Source organism: Natator depressus, chromosome 13 (assembly GCF_965152275.1).
Source record: "Natator depressus isolate rNatDep1 chromosome 13, rNatDep2.hap1, whole genome shotgun sequence".
NCBI lineage: Eukaryota > Metazoa > Chordata > Testudines > Cheloniidae > Natator > Natator depressus.
Genome location: NC_134246.1, coordinates 24,012,757 through 24,029,530, shown reverse-complemented (window position 1 = coordinate 24,029,530; position 16,774 = coordinate 24,012,757). Strand labels below are relative to the sequence as shown.

At 42.9% G+C, this 16,774-nt stretch overlaps 1 protein-coding gene across 5 annotated transcripts in view; it reads right to left on the bottom strand.

Annotated features, from left to right (window-relative positions):
- PTPRT (protein tyrosine phosphatase receptor type T) overlaps positions 1 to 16,774 on the bottom strand; it is a 720,698-nt gene that overhangs the window by 24,677 nt on the left and 679,247 nt on the right. For all 5 annotated transcript variants that reach the window (XM_074970228.1, XM_074970229.1, XM_074970231.1 and 2 more), the window contains 7 exons: positions 14,118 to 14,194; positions 13,384 to 13,420; positions 11,764 to 11,861; positions 9,938 to 10,054; positions 8,309 to 8,463; positions 5,119 to 5,254; positions 1,619 to 1,768 (listed from right to left, as the gene is read on the bottom strand). In XM_074970228.1, coding sequence (XP_074826329.1) covers positions 1,619 to 1,768; positions 5,119 to 5,254; positions 8,309 to 8,463; positions 9,938 to 10,054; positions 11,764 to 11,861; positions 13,384 to 13,420; positions 14,118 to 14,194 — 770 coding nt within the window. The remainder of the gene's footprint in view (positions 1 to 1,618; positions 1,769 to 5,118; positions 5,255 to 8,308; positions 8,464 to 9,937; positions 10,055 to 11,763; positions 11,862 to 13,383; positions 13,421 to 14,117; positions 14,195 to 16,774) is intronic.

Sequence of the window (16,774 nt, the reverse complement as noted above, 5' to 3'; positions counted from 1 at the left end):
CTCCAAACTGTACACTCAGCTAAGGATATCTGCAACCCTGTATTCCTGTTAATAGTATGGTCTTCCCCTGCTGTCCCCCCACCGTTGTGTTCGAGCCCTCTCCCCCCGCCCATTACATCTTACTCCCATTCAGATAATAAAAGCTACTTGAGGCACGGCCTGATGTTTCTGATATGTTTATGCAATGCTCAGACAATGAGGTTCCACCCATCCAGAAAACTCTTGGTGCTATTGAAACAACAATTATTATGATCTAATAATAATAATAATTAATAATAAATCTATAGCTATCTCAACTGGTTCATAAAGATGGCAGCTACTTATATTTTTTTGCATCCCTCCCTGTTCTTACTAAGTACACATGATTAGGGGTGAGAAGAATGCTGTGTGTAAGTGATGTCCTGTAAACAGCTTTCTACAAATAGATGGAGAAGGACGCTCTTAAGCAAACTAAAGAATTCCCTTCCCACAAGAGCTGCCAGTCTCCCACAGCTTGTAAAGCAAGTGAGCAGGACACAAATTTGTCTCACTCAGATCCTGGCAAAATAAGCATAAACAGCGGTGTCATTGTTTAAAAGCACTACATTTCAGGAAACTGGGCTTTGGTTCATTTGACAGGTAAGGTGTCCAGAACCAGAAATCCTGTACAAAACACGGGCCACTTGTGAAAAGCAGATGCATTAATGGCATTGCCAGTCATTGGGATTCAAATTACAGTTTTGCTGTACCCAAATCTTGGTAAATATATGCCATGTATTAACAGAAAGGATACGATCTCACTTTGTGTATGGAGGGTTGAGAGATGGGAAGGGAGAAAACCATCTAATTCCAATCTGGCACCAGAGTAGCCATCACTTAAAACTGCAGAATATTATTACTGTAGGTTGGTGCTGGTCGAGACACTACATTGCAGTGGAGATTTGCTGCAGGTAGAGAGTTCTGCACTTTGCTGTTAATGGCTAGTCTGGATAACTTCTGAATTAATGAATGCCAAAGTCCCTCCCTCCCTCTTTTCTTTCAAAAACGCTTTTCAAAGACTTGCCTTTCCCATGAACTAGAGTTGGCTGAAAACACAAAAAGTGATTCAGAAATATTCCAGGGAATAAGTGCAGTGTGTTCAGCCCACCATTATTTGTGGGGTCATTGTTCATTGTTGCTGAGCAGCCACCAGGTATTTGTGAAAATGTTTGTGCAGCCTCAAAGTTTATTCCATTTTAGCACAAATGATTCTGCACCTGAAAATCTGCACTGGAAAGTGCATTACTCCTGGCTTGTGATTCTCCTTTATACAAAATTTCAGTCATCCAATCAGGGTGGAGAAAGAATCCCATGCAACTTGGACAATCAGTCATCAACAGCACAGTCAAAGTCAACCGTTAATAAATGACCCACAAACTGACATTTTTTCACATAAACTATGTAGTGAAAGTAAGAACAAAAATATTTGTTGAAATTAGGATTGGGCCACGAATGGAGCAAAGTGCAATATTAGCAGTGAATATTATACCCACTTTTGGACTACTGGCAATCATGAAATAAGATAAAACAACTGATAAAACACATACGCAAAACACCAACTGCTATTGGTGCAGACATGAAAAGGGCCAGGTGCTCTTACCTGAAATTCATCTTTTATCTGGCTGGAATTTGTCTGTGGATCCAGTCGGCTGATATTGTAATATATAGATCGGAACTCACAAACCGGAATTGCTGTGTTGCCACAAAGACATGCCTCTAGAATGGCATCATGTACAAAGACGTACTGCTCCTGCACAGAGCACAGGGACAAGATGTTGCAAATTAACCCCATTCTAAATAAATATCACAAAATTTCACAGTAAACTTAAATACCAGGGAATTGTAAATGCTGATTCTGTTTAAATTGTGCTCACTACAGATTTTTAAATGTGAGCGTGTGTGTGCACGCACATGCATGCATGTTGTGGAAGATACAACTTGATGAGCTCCCTCCACCAGTTGCTGAGTGCATAGTTACTGCTGATGAGAGGCTGGTCTTAGCCCTGAATTCCTTCTGCCAAGATGGCCTGGTTAGTATTGTTCTTTTTACAAAATAATTTTACCAGATAATTTAAAAAAGAAAACTTGGATCTTATAGTTGGAACCAGTTCTCTACTCCTTAGGGGTGACTGCATCCCTTAATTCAGTTATAATAACCTGCAACACAGGAGTAGATGACACTACTCCAGCAATGTTTCCAGTGAGCAACAAAAGCCCGAGATCCATATATACACTCCCTGTGCCATAGATTTGTGCAGAATGTGTCTCATCAGCACAAATGTTCAAGCAGGACAAAATTCAAGTGCACTCATTATGCCCAGAAAATTCTACATTTGTGCATGTAAATGGGCAGTTCGCTGATTCAAACGGGGAAATTCTGCTTGCAGATGGGTCACAAGATGCGCAGTTACAGGTTTTTGCAAGCACAACAGCATTTTGGGAGGCAACCTGTTTTGCCCACCATTAAAAATGTGGCTTGTACAACCCCTTTCAAATTTAAACATAAAATGCGAAGCCTCTGGACCCCAGAGACATAATGGAGGGAAAAAATCAGTGTAAACACTTAGTCTAGGACAAGGATCCCACAAATAGGTTAGGAGCAATTATACCCTGGTGGTACTATTGCAGTAAAAACAACAATAGATGCACTAACGGCTCTATTCCATCTCTCTCTTCTGTAATGGACTTCGGATTACTGGTCATTTGAAAGATGCATGGTTTTCCACATGGTAAACAGAGTGTTCTTTACAGAGACTATATCCTGGGAATGGAGTCCAGCAGAATTATAATTGTTCCCCTCTTTTCTATGCTCTATCGTCCTGATTCAGCAAGGTAATTAAGTACATATCCAGCTTCAATCAAGTGACTAGTTCCACTGAAGTCAATAGGTCCATGTACGTGCTTCAAGTATGTGCATGTACTTAGGAAGCTGGCTGAATCAGACTCTTTAATACTTTGGATTGATTAGGGAAATGTATTTTGTGGCATATTTCACTTATTTGTTTAGCTACATGTAATTAATTGATACCAAATGAGCATAATGTAAGGGTATGTCTACACTACAAAATTAGGTCAATTTTATAGAAGTCGATTTTTCAGAAGCTATTTTATACAGTCGATTGTGCGTATCCCCACTAAGCACATTAAGTCGGCAGAGTGTGTCCACAGTACAGTGGCTAGCGTTGACTTTCGGAGCGGTGGACTGTGGGTAGCTAGTTCCCGCAGTCTTCGCTGCCCATTGGAATTCTGGGTTGAGCTCCCAATATCTGATGGGGCAAAAACATTGTTGCCGGTGGTTTTGGGTACATATCGTCAGTCACCCCTCCATCCCTCCGTGAAATGGCAGATAATTGTTTTGTGGCTTTTTTCCTGGGTTAACCATGCAAATGCCATAGCACTGCTAGCCGTCCTCATCAATGGTGTTTTGCTCGCTCTACCGCTTCTGCTGTAACCCTGCAAGCTGGAGGCTTCTGCCTCAGGCTGCTCTCCCAGCTGGCAGCACTGCGTGGTCGCACCTACCCCTTGCTCCCATGGTTCATGAAGCCTGGACAGTAGTAAGGAGCCATTCAACTATAGGCTGAGCAAGTGCAAAATGGTGGTATAATGTGCCTTTGGATGTTTAAAAGCTCGCTGGCGCAGTTGGTCATTGTTATTGCTGCTTGCTGTGTGCTCCACAATATCTGTGAGAGTAACGGGGAGACGTTTATGGTGGGGTGGGAGGTTGAGGCAAATCGCCTGGCGTCCGATTTTGAGCAGCCAGACACCAGGGCAATTAGAAGAGCACAGCAAGGCGCACTGCACATCACAGAGACTCTGAAAACCAGTTTCATGACTGGCCAGACTACGGAGTGACAGTTGTGTGTTTCTATTTGATGCAAACCCGCCCACTTTGTTGATTTTAATTCCCTGTAAGCCAACCACCCTCCCCCCTTTGAAATAAAGTAACTATTGTTTTGAAACCATGCATTCTTTTTTTTTATTAATTTAAAAAAATTGAGATAATGGACAAGGTAGCCGCTGGTGGTTTTGGGTACTTGTCGTCAGTGACCCCTCCCTCCCTCCATGAAAGCAACGACAGACAATCATTTCTTGCCCTTTTGCCTGGATTGCCTGCTCATATGCCATAGCACTGCAAGCGGGAGCCCACCCTGATCATCGCTGCAGCTGTGAGCATTGTAAACACCTCGCATTTATGCTTGGAGATTTTGGCATATATATTGGCATTACATCTTTTGGAATGGAATTCTGATAGCACGAATTCATCTCCCCATACAGCGATCAGATCCAGTTCCTCCCTTTCGGTCCATGCTGGAGCTCTTTTGCGATTCTGGGACTGCATGGTCCCCTGCGCTGATGAGCTTGCCACATTGGCCAAGCAGGAAATGAAATTCAAAAGCTCCCGTGGCTTTTCCTGTGTACCTGACTAGTACATCTGAGTTGAAAGTGCTGTCCAGAGCGGTCACAGTGGAGCATTCTGGGATAGCTCCCGGAGGCCAATACCATCGAATTGCGTCCACACTACCCCAAATTCGACCCAGCAATGTAGATTTTAGCGCTAATCCCCTCGTCGGGGAGGAGTACAAAAATAAATTTTAAGAGCCCTTTAAGTTGACCAAAATGGCTTCGTCGTGTCTAGAGGTGCAGGGTTAAATCGACCTAACACTGCTAAATTCGACCTAAACTTGTAGTGTAGACCAGGGGTAAGGGTTCAGATATTACCATGATAAGTGCAGTATAATAGAAGAGCATAAGGCATGGGGATTCTGATGGGTCAATGCATGCTGCAACATGTGGAAACCTGGTACAATGACACTCAGCAGGACTCATGAGATAATTTGATACAATGCAAGACAAAAACTGAACAAGGCACCAACAGATGGGTAACAAGGTGCACGATTTATCCTCATGCCTTGGGTACACTCAATATGTGCCTGTACATGGGAACATTTAATACATGCCTACTCAAGTTTAGCTACAAAGAATTCCATGTAACAACCTGGTGGTGGAAACAGGCATTGATTTAACTCACTGATGGGCTCCTCTTGAGCAGAGGCTGACAGGAGGGCTGTAAAACAAGAGAAAATAGCTGCTGGCACCTACCTCTGTCTGTACCAAATTGACCCTCTGGGATCGTAGCTCTCGCACGCAGTTAAATATGTCTACGACACCTTCATTCTCTGCCATGTCAAGCATGATGTCAATGGCAATAAAGCACCCTGTCCTTCCAGCACCAGCGCTGCAAAAAAGAATGAAGCCCTGATCAATAGACCATGAAGAGGCAGGGCTGTCAAGAGGAGAAAAAAAATCTGTGTGTTAGAGGCACAGTTGTCTTCCTTCATTAGCTGCCCCTCTGTACTGAAAGACTGGTCTTCTGTGTTGCTGAAATAGCATGAGACATAGGGAGAGCAAGGCTAGGTGGTTTTCTTGGGAAGGGGAAAAGAGAGAGGGGTAAGAAGAAAAATTGTTTCTCGGATACTAATAGGAAGATCAATGAAAAACAATATTCTAGCCCTGTCCAGCAATACTTCCATAAGCACCCGAGCTACAGAACATCTGACTCTGTTGTAAACTGAGACAGAGAGGAAACTCATGCTCTTGTAATTAGAGGCAGCTTCAGAAAATATATTTTGGAAGGGGTTCTCCCATGTGACTTTTAAAAGCACTCTGTCATACTCAGGTGCACATGTTGGAAAGGAGGGGCCAGTTCTCTACCTGCAAGATCCTTCTCCCATTTTAGTTGGTAGGAGTTACATTCGGTACATGGAGAACTGGACCTGGGGTGGGGAGAGTCCAGGGTGGGAGTTGTGAGACTGTAGAGAAGGGAGCTTTGGGGTTACTCAAGTGCTTAAATTTAGAACCCCCACTGCTTGTGAGACTTGAAACATCTCACATGAATGGTGTTGTCAATGAGCCCCCTCTCCCACTGGGGAAGTCATCTGAGTTGTCTAGGTGTGTCGGATAAAGAGAGGAGGAAGTTTCTCCCCATTATCCTAGAGGAAAGGGGCAAACTCAGCTAAAGCCAAGAAAATTTTTGATGTATGAAACTCCAAACAGTGCTGTAAAGCAGGGAGATATGAATGAACATGAATTAATGTGCCAGATTAATCAAGAGCTGAACGGGGGAAGATATTTTTCATTTGCAGAATTTTAATGAATAAGTGGCATTTCCTCTCTCTTTATCTCTCTACTTTTCAAAATTTTAACAAATAGTTATAACATTTCTATATTTAGAGGTCACTGGCAGTCCATAAATATCGAGCGGTGACATTATCCAGCAAGGCATTGGTAGGGAGAATTTGGTAATTATCACTTAGAGCTAGTCATTAAAATTCAAAAGCAGATAAATAACAGAGAGCGAATGGCATTTATTCATTAAAATGTGAAGGATGAAAAATCTCTCCCCTCTTTCTCAGCATTGCTGAATCAGGACCAGTCTCTTTCAAAGGCCAGGCATGGGTCACCGCTCTGAAAGAGCAGATAGAAACCCAGAGCTACCACCTGCCAGCTCCTGGGGTTTCAGTTGTATTTTATTATAAATCTGTCTGCCTGCTAAAAACAGAGGGATTCATTTATTTCCCTTTTTGGGGTGGTCTTGGAATTCATTCTCTCTTCCCCCTCGCCTCATACACGCACTCCCTAGGAGGTATGGGACAACAGTTGTAACTGGCTTATGATTGATTTGGTTTGGAGGGGAAAGCATGGAACAGCAATTGTGTCCTCAGACCTTGCTAGCTTGAAGTTCCATCTATTCCTCTTCCATAAACAGATATGTTTGCGTGTTTTGTTCGGGTGGAAGCATTGGGGAAACAGCTGCTATATACTATTTCTCTGTTCTGGTAATGTCTTTCTTGCAATGGGATATTGGCAACTCTTGTTCAGTGGTTGGAGGCCACAGTGCTATTATATGCATATATTAATGCAAATACAAAATCAAATGCAGCTCAATTTTTAAAAAAAAAGAATGGATAATTTTGTGACTACCACTTGTATCTGTCCTCACTATGCGGGGTTACCAAGACATCAGCTCATCGTCACACTGTTGAAGAAGGGACTTTTCACCCCATCAGACATTACATAACTGGTTATGTGAATTTTGGAGGTCTGGTGACTCTCTTTAATGCATTTGGCACTGGCCTCATACTGGATTTGATGGCCCACTAGTCTGATCCAAACTAACAAAAACAGCGTTCCTATGCTGCAAGGACTTCACTATGTTCCCCAATACAAATACTTACCTGGAGTCATTTTCTAACATTGGCAAGGGTAAGGACTGTCAAGTCTGTCAGCAGGAGGCTGTACCTGAAAGGCAGCATGGGTGAGTGGATAGGGCACTGGAGTCAGTCAGGAAATCTGGGATCTGGCTTTGCCACTGACCGGCTGTATGACCTTGCCCAACTCGCATTACCTCTCTGTTACCCCTGCCCTTTGTCTGTCTCACACATTTTAGCTTGTTCACTCTTCCAGTCAGGGACTGTTTTCTCAAATGTTTGTACAGCGCCTAGCTCTAGGGTGCTCCAGTCTCAGCTGGGGACTCTAGTGGCTACTGTAAATCATAATTATAACAATAACCTGTATAATGCTCAGAGTTAGTGAGCATGTAGTCCAATATTTTGAGTCTTCCCTCTTCTTAAACAAGCAGGTCTTCCTGGTACACTTTGGTCTAAGTTGCTCTTAGGAAGCTACATGGCAGATTTCCGGAATGAAATTAAACTCCCAGGCTCTGGGCTAAGTGAAGGCTAAAAACTATATACAATAGTTGGCATCTCCCACTAGGCAGGGGAGCAGGAAGACCGATATCCTGGACTCGATCTTGCCAGTGGCTGAAGAGCAAAAGTAGAAGCTGGGGTGCGAGTGTGTACATGCAAAGGTGGTTGAAAGTTCCTTCACTTGATGCTGCTCTAAGTTATGCCAATTGTCACAGAAGGGTGAAATTGCAGCCAAGGATGGGTATCCCAGCCATGCACCATTTCCCCTGCTAAACCAGCAGCATGGAGGGCACTGGGCAAAGAGCCCCTATGGCACCAGAGGATCCTCTTCATTGGAGTGATCCTCCCTGGGCCAATGATGCCAGTTCCATGGCCAGTTTACACCAGCAATGAAGCATAAAGCAGCCACTGCACAATGGAGAACCTGTTCCACTGTGCACAAGTTCACCTGTAAGGCCAGCAAGCTGTACCATTAACAGCAAAAAGTAGCGAGGTGATCACTAGGTTGAAAGAAACAGGAAAAACTTAAGGGGACTGGGACAGAAATGAGCAATGACAGACAAATAGACAGACAGATTGCATACCTGCAGTGCACAACTATAGGCCCCGCCTCAGGCGGATTGAGGAACTTCACCTGCCGAACAAAGCCCAAGAGGCCTGTGGCATAGCAAGGAACCCCGTGGTCTGGCCAGCTGGTAAAGTGGAACTGCCGAATCTCTCGGATCTCATGGTAGCCTTTCTGAGGAGACAATGCAACCTCTATTTTTCTTCCTTCATGTCACAATCACCATATTTCACTGCATTCTTTACTCATTCAGAGGGCTGAACTACCATTTAAACATAATTATATAAAGCCACATTTCATATACCACTTCTCACTTCTGGAGATTTCAAGGTGAAAGATCAAGAGATTTCACCTTCCACTACAACTGAAGTGTATCACATAAGCCTGAGGATTATGAAAGTGGTTACCCGCTACCCATTCACAGTGCATTGTCTTAAATGCAATTTAAAATTAGCTAATCAGTAACATTATGGGGTAACTTCAGTGCCAGGGCACCTTTGCTCAACCACACCTGCAAAGAGAAACTACTAGTGGTACAAATTCCCAGCTCATTTCCACTCTAGTATCCCGTCTGTTCCATTAATTTTTTTCCCGATGAAGTGAATGTGGTGCTAATGACGGACAGGCCTGGAGACTGAAGGCCATAGAGCAGTTAAGGCACAGGCTGCAAAAGAGAAAGCTTCCCAAAAATCACCCATCAATGCATTTCAACCCTGAGAAGGAGGGATTGCATCTAGTGCTGAGAGGGTAGGTATGTTGTTTCCATACTTGGCCTCTGGTGAGGCTACAGACAAGGACATCAGTCACTGTCTGTTCTGATACAGGTACCTGTTCTCTAGGAACTGGACCATCACCACCAGTTTACTCCACACACATGCTGCCAAAGAGCTTCCACTTAATTACACCATTTTGTCGCTGACATTTTGGGCTGTGGCACAGAGATTACAGGGTTCCATATTCCATTACCAAGCCCTTTGATCTGCCAGATCTGTCTTTGGTTATTTCTTGCCTAACAGTTCAGTGGTTCAACAAAATATGAAATCAGGGCACTAGAAACTGGAACATATTCCAGTGTAGCTGTGATGAGGTTTAATGAATGGTGTGAGTTGTCTTAGAAAGCTTTAAAATTGCTTATCAAGGGTGTGAGGTGTGATTTGGGCAGACCTGCAATGGTCTGTTATTTAGGCTTCCAATTTCCACCGATGCTTCACAAAAACCTTCCACTAAACTGCAGATTTTGGAAGAATATCCATATTTAGACCCTGAATGTTATTTTTTATTTGTTTTTAAAAGGGCCTCTGGCTCGGATCTAATTTTACTGGTGCTTTCCCGCCCCCCACCCGCAATTTGCCAGTGTGAATAACTATAATCACTATTCATGGCATGTAGACATCTACCTACTGGATTCATAGATGCATTTAGACATTTGAGTGCTATGAATTGTACACACAGTTATTTATGCTTCCATCTAATTGCTGATATGAACTTGGAAGATGCTTCATAAAAATCGGATTACTAAGGTAGAAAACAAGTCAAAATTTAACACTCCCATATCCACAAGCTTCCTGGTTATGTCTGTGTGGAACCATGCTTCAGATCCTAAGTGAGGTTTTATGTCTGAAGTAAAATTGACTGGGGACTTCCTTACCTTTTGTACAGTAAATGTGCGTATGACGTACTCTGCCAATGGCTCTGTCTCAATTAATGTGACTTTAATATCTCCATAGACCTCTGTGTCATCTGGCCAGTATCTAACACATTTCACCTACAAGAAGAAAAAATAGACTGTAGGGATGGGTGGGGTAATGGATTGTGTAATTCAAGTCCAATCCAAAAACTGGATCTTTAGTTAATGTTCAAAGAAGTTCACTTAACTGCATAAAAATGTTTTTACATTTGTAATTATTTCTAACATTGTGACTGGGACTGAAATCTGGAGCCCTGACATACTGTAAGTGAGTCTGTTCTCACAAATTTCTCAGCCCAGTTTTGCAGACGTAATTGTTTTGACCAATTCAGAGCAGCATCCACATTTCTGAGTACTCATCAGAAAAAGGACCCAACCTTTTCAGTTTTGCCCATCGGTACCAACACATTTCAGTAGCTTGGTGGCTACTTGAAACAGAAACACTGAACAAGTCTGACAGCAGCTGCTCTGACTCACATGGCTACATCTGTTGTGTGTCCTAATCACAAAGCATCTATAGTACAGCGGAGAAACTAACAGCTCAAATACCACCCTCATGCCAGTGGTAACCTCAATCTGGTCAACCCCTCCTGTGTCAGCCGTCTGCCCCTCAGTGTCAGTAAATGAGCAGTTTCTAGAAAGGAGCTCCCCATGTAGTAATTGGCATTTCTGAAGAGATTACTTCAGCATGCAAGGAACCAGTATCCAGAGTAAGTGGGATATGGGGATAATTCTCTAAACATTGTGGCCCAAATAAATTTTTGAAGGAAGGATTTCTGAAACCTCAAACAAGTAAAATTATTTAAAAAGGGGGGTGGGGAGAGAGAACTGGACATTGAGGCGAGAGGAGCTAGGAAGTGGGGAACATAGGGGAGCAGGGTAGGAAACAAGGGTGGGATAAAAGAGATGGGGAAATATGGGATAGAAGACATTGTAATGGGTTAAGAAAATGAGGAAGTAAAGGCCATTTCAAGGCCATGCAATTTGAATAGGGATTATTCCCTTTGAATTGCTGGGGAAGAGCAAACCCTAGCCTTAGTTAGGCTTGCTAGGATCCTCAAAAACAATTAGGCCTACCTGACTGGCATAGCTACTTGGCCCCTTCCAAACCCATTCCCTGGAGCCACAAGCATCTTGGTTATCTTTAAAAGCATAGATTTGCCATTATAAGTTGTCCTATCCTGACTCTTTATACCCCTGGCCCTTGTTTCCACCATTCTCTTTATACATGGCGCCTAATTGGCAGGGGTGGGGGAGCAGATCCAAACCTTCAAAACCTAGCACCTCTGCTATTCACCATTGATACAGTGATCCTTCAACAGTCACTGAGACCAGATTAAAGAAATATCCCATATTCTTGCTCATGTGAACTTTGCGGATAAAGAATAAGTCACATAAATTACACAGAACTCTACTTTGTTTCTGTAGTAAAAGGGTCAGTTTCTCAGCTGGTACAAATTGGTGTAACTCCACTGAATTCAAGAGTTAAACTGATTTATACCAGCTGAGGATCTGGCCCAATATATTTCCATCTAGAGGAAATAAAAACACAATGGGGAAAGGTGCTTAACAGAGATGAGGGGAAGCAGCTAGGAAATAAGAAAGTTAGAGTGCAGTTTTAAAGAAGAAACCTGAGTGGTTTATTCTATTATCTTGTTCTTCAAAGTGCAGTCACTGAAAGGCATTTACAAGATACTCAGAACAGTAGAAAGTTACTACGTCTGCTACTATTTTGGCTGCATCTGGTGAGGAAGTGATGGAGAGCACTGGGAATACAGCCTCCTTACCCTGCCAACTTCCACCAGGTTGGTGACCATGACAACACTTGCAGAATTCTCCTGCCAAATCATTCTCCAGAAATCCTTAACCGTCTCTTGCATGGGACCTGGGGCAGGAGAAGGGAGAAAAAAGGACATCTTAAAAGGGTAGGTTTAATGCCAGCAATCCTTTTCAGCTTTTCTCTGCCTACAGCCCTGTTCACCTTAAATCTCACCCTTCTTACAGGTTTCAGAGTAACAGCCGTGTTAGTCTGTATTCGTAAAAAGAAAAAAGAAAAGGAGTACTTGTGGCACCTTAGAGACTAACCAGTTTATTTGAGCATGAGCTTTCGTGAGCTACAGCTCAATGAAGTGAGCTGTAGCTCACGAAAGCTCATGCCCTTCTTACAGGGTATTTCCTTGATCTTCAAGGTGACATCCACTGAACAATACTGACTTGTTTAATAAAACAGATACTCTCTCCAGCAGGACAGGTGCGATTTTAAGGCTCCAGGACTGCAGAAACTGTGGTGATGGATGCATTATAAGTACTAGAGAGAGATACAGTATGCAAATAGATACATATGATCAATCCAATACATTATGGATGTGCCCCCATGGCTCTGGGGTTAAGTCACCACAGGAGGTTTATTAGGGCAGAGCTTCTCTGAGCTTGCTTCTCCCTCCTCCCGTACATTGCAGATGAAAGCCTGTTTCCTACCCCAAACCTGTGTCTACTATCACTGTCTCTATGCTCCACCCTCCAGATTCCCTGAACTGCTGTACTCCCTGTACCCGTGTGACCTCAGTCCTCATCTCTAGTCTGCTTGTACGTATTAAAATCTACCATTGCATAGACATGGAAGGGGCCTGGGAGCAGGCTAGTTCAAGGGGTGGCATAGGTGCAAGGTAGGAGGGAGTGGGCATAACTGGTGGTGAGGGAAGGGGTCCTGGCAAAGGGGTATGGCTGGTAATGGTGTAGGAGGGAATGGGAAGGCAGTAGGGGAGCATGGAGGGCTGTGTAGAGGGGAAGCATGGAGAAATAGATATCAATGTTCATAGCTAGCAACGTGAATCTTCACGTTGCTGGTATTTTTAAGTGGTGGGAAAGTCCCTCACAAAATCTTCACCAACTTACAGGTGAGGCTGCTCAATTACATTTTCTATCTACTTAGTCCACTGCAAATCCAGGAAGACACCAGTTATGGATGTAGTCATAAACACACCAACCTCCTCCCACAGGCCTGACCATGCAAACAAACACCCTCTCAGGTTCTTCAGCTCCATAACAAACTCCCTTTCAATTCTGACCCACCTTAATACACAGCCAATTCCTCAATCACATTCCAGTGCACAACTTACTCTGACCTCATTCTTCCTGGACAAATGACTCATTATTGGCTTGACTACTACCCATAGGTTTAGATGTTCTTTATGTTAATCTAGCTCTGGTTGTGCATTTGAGTATGTTTCAAATATCCTCACAAGCAGTGTACTGGAATGTGTCTGATTTTATTTTCTGTGCTTGAATACCACTCTAAGCTTACAGATATTAAAACACAGGAGATTTACTCTGGGAATGGCTCTTGGATTAGCTTAGCACATCATTGTCTTTAGAGAAATAGTTAGATGCAGGAGACTGTCACTTGCCTTGAGTTGCAACGTAGTGACGAGGCCGGTGGTATCCCTGGGAAAATATAAGAGAAGGGAAAACAAATCAGGAAGGTCCATAAAAATCACACGTCGGAGTGAGCAAACTGGCATGAATTTTACTTCTTCCGGGTAGAATCAGCTGTTGTGCTGTGAATGAGGCACGAGCACTAATGGGTACATAGAAACCCTACATGAGTCACACGGTCCCCTTGAGGAATTACAAATGGCAGGAACTGCTTTAGTCCTCTTTAATAATTCAACTACCATGAAATGTTTGGAGTTTTCATAGCATGGATTTGATGGTACCAGAGAGAAAACAAGAATGAGGCAGTTAATCTCTCTCTAAGGGTATCTCTACACTTGGAGCTGAGAGGTGTGACCCCCAGCCCAAGGAGACGTACCCCCACTAGCTCTCATCAAGTTGGTGCACTAAAAACAGAACATAGTCATGGCAGTGTGAGTGATGGGAGGCGCTAGCTGCCCCAAGTACGTGCCCGCCAGAGACCCCAGACGTGTGCTCAGGGCAGTTAGCCCATCCCGCTGCTCGCACTGGCATGGCTTCATTGACTTTTTAGCACACTAGCTCAATGAGAGCTAATGTCAGTATGTCTCCTCAAGATGTGAATCTCCCCCCAGCTCCTAGTGTAGCGATAGCCTAAAGAGGTACCACACCCACAAGCAGATATGCTGATATGGTTCTCTGTCACACAAGGTATGGACCCAGCCCTTACATCTATGTAGTTGGCGTTTATGTAGTCTGAGTGAGGGTCTCCATCCAACAGCTGCAGTCTCACTCTTGAATGATCATCTGAAAGATGAAAAGAAAAAGAGTAAAGTTAAAGATGAATAAAAGTACTAAGTGTTTCATGTGTGGTTAAGTGGAGAAGAATATGGCTGTCCTAAGGCAGTGGAAAACACAAGTGGGCAGATGTACTATAACTGAGCTTTCCATTTGCTGCTTTTTGGTTAATTGAACACATACAGCTGTATCAAAGACCATCATGGTGCTATCCATAAATTTGTCCGTGATTTCCTTTTGGTATTTAAGGTGTTACCTCTACATCCTGCGGTTACCTTTTATCTATAGTAGGCATTTATTATTCACTGAAGTTAATATAATCTGTTATGAGATTTACACATAACATGAACATTCTTCATTTTCTGGATCTCAACCTTCATCCTCTTAGGGTATGTCTTCACTACTTACCGGGTAGTGATCGATCTATCGGGGATCAATTTATTGTGTCTCATCTAGACGTGATAAATCGATCCCCGAATCAACGCCTGTACTCCATCTTGGCAGAAGGAGTAAGTGGAGTTGATGGGGGAGCCGCCGCAGTCAACTCACTGCCGTGAGGATGGCCGGGTAACTTGAACTAAGATACTTTGACTTCAGCTATGCGAATAGCATAGCGGAAGTTGCGTATCTTTGTTCGAACACTCTTCCCCCCCCCCACCAGCGTAGCCCAGGCCATAGGGAAGTGTCCAGATCACAAAAGCCAACACCACGCTTAGAACTAAGTGGTAGCTTTCCTGGTCTGCTCAGAAGAGGGGCCAAGGATTGACAGGACTAGGGAAACTGAGGTGAGAGTTGAGATTAGGATTGTTACAGAAGAGAAAAATAAATGAGGTCACAACAGAGGTATTCAAAATACTGAATATAAAGATGGTAAAACAGTCACTCCTATTTACCTCATTCATCACATGGAGAAGAGCTCTGTGAAGCTTGAAAGCTTGTCCCTTCCACCAGGAGAAGTTGATCTTACTTCACCCACCTTGTCTCTCTCAAGAAACCAATTTTTTTACCTCACCCACCTTGTCTCTCTCAAGAAACAATTTTTTCAGTTTTCAATAGAACTGAAGAATACAAAATTTAAAACTGATACCAAGGAACATTCTGTTTACATGGGAATGTACACAGCACAATGAACCTATATAACTCATTGCAACAAGACCACACTGAGGCCAAGAGTTTAGCAGTATTCAGTTACTTTAGATAGGGTAAAAAACTGCATAAACCAATCTCTGCCTGAAGTTACAAACAAACTTCTCCATGGGCAGATTATTCCCAAATTTTGCACTTGAGGATTCTTCCACCTTTCTCTGGAGCAACTGGTGCTGGCCACTGTCAGAGACAAGATACTGGGCTACCTGGACCACTGATCTGATCTGGTCTGGCATCTCCAATGTTTATGTACAGAAATGCCTCGGTAAGGATCAACTGCTGAAAAATAGCTTCTATTTTGGGTGCTCAACACTAGACACCTTGGGTCTGATTTTTTGAAGAGGTGCTGAGGATCCAGAGTTTCCATTGACTTTAATTCCTATGAACTAACTATCTAGAAATCAGCACCCAAGGAGTAAGGCACTGAGAATTTAGAGGCACTTATGAAAATTTGGCCCCAAACATCTAACCGGTCATTTAAACACTATCATCATGATTAAACACACAATCATAGTAATTGCACATGCAAACTAGAGGCCTGATCCCATACCACTGAAGTCAAGAGATGCTTTGCCACTGAATTTAATGGAAAAGGGATCAGGTTATAAGTGGGCAGATTTATGTGCATCAGTTCTGGAAACCAGGGCCCAGATGCATATGGACATGTATTGCAATTAATTTTCTTATGGGAGAGGCACAATAGTGTCTTGACTTTATGGGTCAGGTGTTTTAACACAAATGCAATGGATAAACCTGCAAATACAGACACACTGTCATGGCTGCAAAACCCCATAATTGTGCTAAAAATGGTTATGCAGGTCAGGCAGACTGGAGTTCTGTTATATGATTTGGGTTCACAAATATGGGTTTTGTGGATGTAGTGAGTACATGTGTATTTCTGCAGATGCACACATTGCTCCCACTTTTAGAAAGTTAGCTGTACTTAAACCAGTACATTTTGAATTTTACTTAACCACATGGTTAGATAGACAAAAGAATTTATGCTAAGAGTAATTTACAAAGACAGCTAGAGAGCTGATTAGATTGTATGTATGGAAGCAACACACAAAATGTACTGCAGACAATTGCTCACAAGGCATGGAGCCAAGCTAGTGACAATCATACAGAACAGAAATTAAAACGATCTTAGACGTAACGGGGGAAAAGATAACATTCCTCTATAGTGATGTCACAAGGAGATCAGAACCTTAAGAATGTCTAGTTTATCGCAACAATGTAATTGAAAAGAAACAACAAACGTTCCTGCCACAGCTATAAAGAATCACAATTTGAATCTCTAAGGGACTATCCTAAAAATATGTCTAAGAAGGTGGCAGCAGGAGAAGAATATCACTTGTAGACATTTATACATGGGGAAGGACTGAGGAAGGCAGCACTTTTGTTGACATAAAGAATAAAATTTTATCTTTAAAGGAAAAAATT